Source organism: Eschrichtius robustus, chromosome 10 (assembly GCF_028021215.1).
Source record: "Eschrichtius robustus isolate mEscRob2 chromosome 10, mEscRob2.pri, whole genome shotgun sequence".
In the NCBI taxonomy this organism is placed as follows: Eukaryota; Metazoa; Chordata; class Mammalia; order Artiodactyla; family Eschrichtiidae; genus Eschrichtius; species Eschrichtius robustus.
The window spans coordinates 64,530,382-64,536,140 of NC_090833.1; the positions used below are offsets into that span (position 1 = coordinate 64,530,382).

At 39.5% G+C, this 5,759-nt stretch overlaps 1 protein-coding gene across 1 annotated transcript; it reads right to left on the minus strand.

Moving 5' to 3' along the window:
* Positions 1-1,490: 1,490 nt before the first annotated feature.
* Positions 1,491-4,174, minus strand: CER1 (cerberus 1, DAN family BMP antagonist). The gene is made up of 2 exons (XM_068553561.1): positions 3,668-4,174; positions 1,491-1,805 (listed from the first exon to the last, which is right to left on the minus strand). The coding sequence occupies exons 1-2, from the start codon at positions 4,172-4,174 to the stop codon at positions 1,491-1,493; spliced, it is 822 nt and encodes a 273-aa protein (XP_068409662.1).
* Positions 4,175-5,759: the final 1,585 nt, after the last annotated feature.

Genomic DNA, 5,759 nt, shown 5'->3' on the forward strand with positions numbered 1-5,759 from the left:
CGCTTCTTCAGAACACAAGGTTAAATGGTGTGATTAAAGAGGAATAGAATTTAAATAGGCATTAATTTCTTTTAAAAAACAATTATTATTCTGAGAAATACTTTTTTTGTATATTCTGAAAGTAAAGGGATTCAAATAAAATTATTTTTAAGATGAATTTTTAAAGAATGAGTTTAGAAAAGAAATATGGGTACGGAAAGCCAGTTCTGCACATTTTTCATACAAATAAATACACACAGGAGAAATGTAATAACTAAAAGACAGTGATTGAAGGACCTTAACAGTAAGCTGTTTGCTGTGTTAAAAGAAACACTTGGACCAGTGTCATTAGCCTATGAAGCCATTTCAGAAATGCTCTTACTAGGTAATTTCCCAATAGTGTCTTTAAATTATGGGACAGGCAAAACAAACAAAGACAAAGTATAAGACAATTGAATGCCACAACATTTCCCAGAAGCTTCATACACTAAAATTTAATACGTTAAAATATTTGGAATATTTTCGGAATTTGCAACTGTGACATTGGCAAATAAAATTTGTAATACGGAGTTTTTATACAGTAGCAAAAACACAGTCATTCAAACACAGAACCCTTACTAAACAACCTAATCCAAAATGCATGTGGATAAGGATTTCACCTGTAAATTGTTTTTTAAATTTTAAATCATTTGCAGTTTATTTAATTTGACAGCTACTGGAATTCCTTGGTCACTTGCATTAGCATTTCTGGATTGACCTTTAAACCTGGTACTGGTCATATATTTTTCCTTCCCCATAATTTAAGTACTAGTTTGGCTACTGATGATTGTTCCTTATCCCTATGTAAACCACTAAAAGTAACGTCAGTGTTCCTTCTTCAAAGCTGGAGATCTGACATCAAGAATTTCATATGGGGAGTATCAAAAATAAGGAGGCAACCAAACAAGTTACTCCTTCTATCTATGGAACTACTTAATCATCTGATAGAAGTCAAATAAAACATGGCCTGAGGGCAAAGGCAGCTATAAGTATGAGGAATCCTTTCTACAAATACCATACAGATATGTATATATACATGCATATATACATATATGTATAAATATATACATATAGTTTTTTGCTAATGCTTTGACAAGCTATTAAAGAAACCCATTTTTATGGTCTAGTTTCTTTTCCTTCTTCAGATGGAAGGCTTTTACCAAAACTTGTAGACAATAGATCATGTAATATTAGTACCGGAAAGGACCTTAGCAATCATCTAGTTCAAGTCCCTCCTTTATGGATGAAAAATGTAAGGGGGAGAAAGCTTCTGTAACTTGTTAACATCCTATAGCCAGTTAGCGGCAGAGTCAAGACCAGATCCCAAATGTGCACCGGTAACTAGATGAATGCCATGACCTCTAAATCGTTCTTACTTTGTAAACCACATTTCTCTTAAAATATTACATACCCACTTAACATTTCAGACTGAATAACCAGCAACTTTGCTGATAATCGCGGGATGGCTTTTTTTATGTTGAAAGTCCTGGGATAAAGGGATCCTGGACGTGAAATTCTGCCTGAAAGCCAGCCTGTTCGGGGTGGCCATGCTGTTGCTCTGGCTTCGCCTTGCACTGACACCCCTCCACCAGCATCACCAGCTTGACCACGGGGGCCAGGCCAGTGCAGTTGAGCTGCAAGCGCGTCGTGGTGAACTTGGCAGGCAGGCAGTGGGAGCAGAAGGTGTAGGGGTGCTGCGCAGCTTCAGGAAAACGAACAGACCCGCATTTTCCAAAGCAAAGGTTGTTCTGTACAACCACTTTCTCACAGTCTTCATGGGTGATAGTCTAAAAGGCAAACACATCTCCATTAAATCATCTTGAGTCATTTCTTTACCATACATGATGCCGAAGCTATAGACTGTAAGCAAGGATAACTTAGACTAAAATTTAAAAGTCTTTCCAGGGGCTTCCCTGGCAGACCAATGATTAAGACTTCACACCCCCAATACAGGGGGCACAGGTTCGATCCCTGGTCAGGGAACTAAGATCCCATGTGCAGTGCAGTGGCAAAAAAAAAAAAAAAGGTTTAAAAATCTTTCCAGTGTTGGATACAGTTTGCAATAATCAAGTGATGGTATCTTAAGAGCATGGAGCTACCTTAACTAAATTTTTTTTATTGGATACATTAATAAATTAGCCTGTAGGAAATACCTAAGGTAATATGAAAATATTTTACTGTACACTTAAATGCCAAGCTCTAAGAAATTTTGTCTAATTGGGTGTTACCTGTCTGAAAATTCTAATGGCTAGCTTCTTATAAGTAATGTGCCTTGCCCTTCTACTCTTCACAGTGCATTGTGCAAAATAAATTCTCAATACATATTTGTTCAATTGCTCATAGAATAGATCAGAACATCCAGAGTTTAATTCTGTCCTATTTTATAGTACTTATAGTACATTCAAATCTATTAAGTTGCATGGAGCAAAGTTGCAGCACCTGTCCCTCTAAATCATCATGCATGACATCATCTTTGCCTCTCCCATAACCCCATACACCTAGCTTTATGTGTCCTTCAAAATATATGAGCCAAACACCTTATTTTTAATGTAATTAGCGATAAATTCACAATAAGAGTTCAAAGGAAATTTGATTGCCCAATTCTTAGGAGCAATTTTCTAATTATACATGGGCCAATAAAGCAGTCATTATTATTTGATCATTGACTTGTTGTTTCTACATATCCTTGCCTTTTCAGAATACTTAACTGCCTTACACAGTCAATTACCTTATAATACTGCCTGCTTAATTGGGTAGCTTTACTGGACTGTAAAATTTTACTCTATCCTGCATTGCTTTTGGTTCAGTATCTTTGTGTTTAAGGACCTGATGCAATTTCTCAATTTTAATTTAACATTTGGAGTGTGGGCTTTGCCAGGACTGACTGGAGGCAGTAGATAGTAGAATGCTCCTTTGTCTTAATAGTGTGGAATCAATCATAATAGCTGCAAATCAGCCAACACAACATGAACTGGGAAACAGGCATTTCTAAGAGGAGGAAATGTGATTTCACATCAAGATTACTTTTTGAAAGCTTATGAGAAAATACGTTAAATTAAATCATTTTTGTGATAGTAATGCTAGAACTAATATGGCAACTTCTACCTGACAACCTCAACATATTTTATAGACCTATGAAGTAGTTAGGTGTGAAATACGGGGGTTAAGACCATCCTACATGCATGTTTGGGGAGGAATCCAATGTATCCCATCTTATCTACAGATGGAATCCACCTGCTCATCCATATCCTAATAGAGTGTAGAGATGTAGCTAGAGAGAAGTTCTAGTGATTGCTCTAAATTCCCAGTTTCCTAACTGGGGGTACAGTCAATTATCTCTCCAGATAAGACCACCCCGATGTAAAAATAAATAAATAAAACCCCATAAAACAAAGCTCTATGCCGTCAGTATGAATGATTACTATTATTAGCAGTACCATCATACCATTCTTGTAGCGTTTCCAAGGTTGGAAAGAAATTTAGGGAGTATGATCGTACTTTGCCAAATCCACTGATGAAGGCCCAAGGACCAAATCTGGGAATGAGGTGAGACTCAGGCTCCTGGCACGTTCGTCCCCTACTTTCCACCCGTCCCAGCTGTCCACCCCCTCCTGAAAACCTGGACCCCTTCCCCACCCAGAACAAATACCTGGCTGAAGGGCACCGTCCTACAGGTCTCCCGATGCACTTCATGGCTTTTGATGGGCAGGATGATCCCCTGAGAAGCTGGACTCATTCTGAACATGAAATGGTGCCAGAATTTCTTGGCTTCTTCCCGAAGAGGAGATTTCTCCATTGGCATCCCATCCTCTGGTTGAGTGAGACCCTGGGTCCCAGGGAAGAACTGCTCACTGACTGAGCCCTGGGGTGGGTGCAGCTCTCTCTCAGGCTTCTTCCAGAACCTCCCAAACCTGGACAGCATCTTTTCTCTCTGCCTCTGGCCTTCCCCTGCAGTGCTGGCACCTATTAGGTGTGGCACGGCCACAAACAGATCTGGCTTCTCCTCAGCTTCCTCATGGTTGCCCAAGGACAGCTCTCTGCGATGCCTTTCTAGGAGCAAGAGAGAAACAGAATTCTGACTCTGGCGGCCATCCCCGTGCCTTGCAGCCTTCCCTAGAGGCAGAAGCAGCAGCAGCTGAAGAAAGGGAAGATGCATGCTGTTGGGGCCGAAGCTTCTTGCAGATTCACAGATGGTGAGGCCCCAAAAGACGGTTCACTCTCTGCAGGACTGTGAACAGGGAGATGTTATATATAGATACCTGCCTTGTGGGATGGGAAGGCAGGTGGTCAGTAGCCAGGCAGAGTAAACACATTCCTTGTTTGCTTGAATTATGTAGTGCTAATGGTGTCCTGCCTTCATTTTGGTTTTGTGTATTTTAGTAGGCCTCAGTGAAAGCCGGGGACCCAGGGGGTAATTAGCTGACACTTTATCGTCTGAGATTTAAAGAGCAGTATTAGTGAAAACAACACATTCTTTGCCCCGGATTTCCCATCACTGTTGTTACAAGGACCAGAGTCAGGTAACATTTGTGGTGCATCTGCTTTGTGCTGGGATAGAACAGACATGTTTTAAAGAGAGAAGTATATCAGATAAAAATTAGCGCATACATTTCGCCAAAGATCAGGCTGTTAGGCTCTACACACACACACACACACACACACACACACACACAGAAGCAGCCAAAGAAGTATATAAAAGTTGTAAGAAAGGGAAAGGAAGAAATAGAGGGATGTTAAATTCGTTGAGCAGAGGACACTCCCTGTTACTGAGATGTGGTTAGGGTTGTTGATTTTTGCATGGTAACAGTAAAGGGAGTATATGCTCCTTTTCCACACGTGGAGACTCACAATTCCGAGTAATCCCCTCACCTTAAGAATCAAATACTTGGTGCTAAATTTCACAACTGGTCAATCATCAGATAAGCTTTTTCAATTGTTCACAAATTTCTCAACAGGATCCTAAGTAATAGACTGACAGCTCATTAGCCCTCACTGAGGATGGGGAAGTGTCTTTGCCTCAAGCCACCCTATTGACTTTTTTTTTTAAATTTCTCTAAACAAAGAGCCAGACTTGAGAACGTGGATTCTAAGAACCAGGTTTGATAGCTCTGGGCATGAAGCTGGCTGGTCCATTCTTTACCTTACAGAATCCACATCATCTTTATTCTGCAGTAATTGATGACCAGGTTAAATAAAGATGAAGGCAAACATGACTCTTCAGGGATCAAAGGAAAATTTGTTAGATGACTATCATTCAAAAATGTTATAAATCAGATGAGGGTATGAGAAAGGAACATATCCACAAAAATGGAACCCCAGAATTGAGTTCAATCTACCCTCTACACTAACTGAACAGTATTTCCATTGGGAATTGACTCAGTACTTGTTTGTATTTCTCCCCTTTTAATTTAATCACCATATTGCTTGCTTTCAGTAACACACATAAGCCTGGAACATGCCCCTCCCTTTTTTTCAGTACCGATTAATCTTTCTTTCCAAGAAGTGACCCATTCGAGTATTTTTTTCAGACACTAATGTTCTTCTTAATAGTCAGGCATGATTTCTGTCAGACAAAGCGTCAAGTCCTTTTACCTACAATAATGAATTATTTTAAAATGAACCATCATTTTTCCAGAAATCTATCAGAAGAGATATATTTTACTTGTACCAAGTACCCATAGAACCTGTGCTAGTATTACTTAAGGTACAGTTGATTCATACTAAATGAACATTAGTATTTG

Excerpts from the sequence above, each read along its gene's own strand:
- CER1 (XM_068553561.1), bottom strand. The coding sequence starts at position 4,174 with ATGCATCTTCCCTTTCTTCAGCTGCTGCTGCTTCTGCCTCTAGGGAAG. Across the intron at positions 1,806-3,667 it reads GGACGGTGCCCTTCAGCCAG|ACTATCACCCATGAAGACTG; the intron begins GTATTTGTTCTG and ends TTTGCCTTTTAG.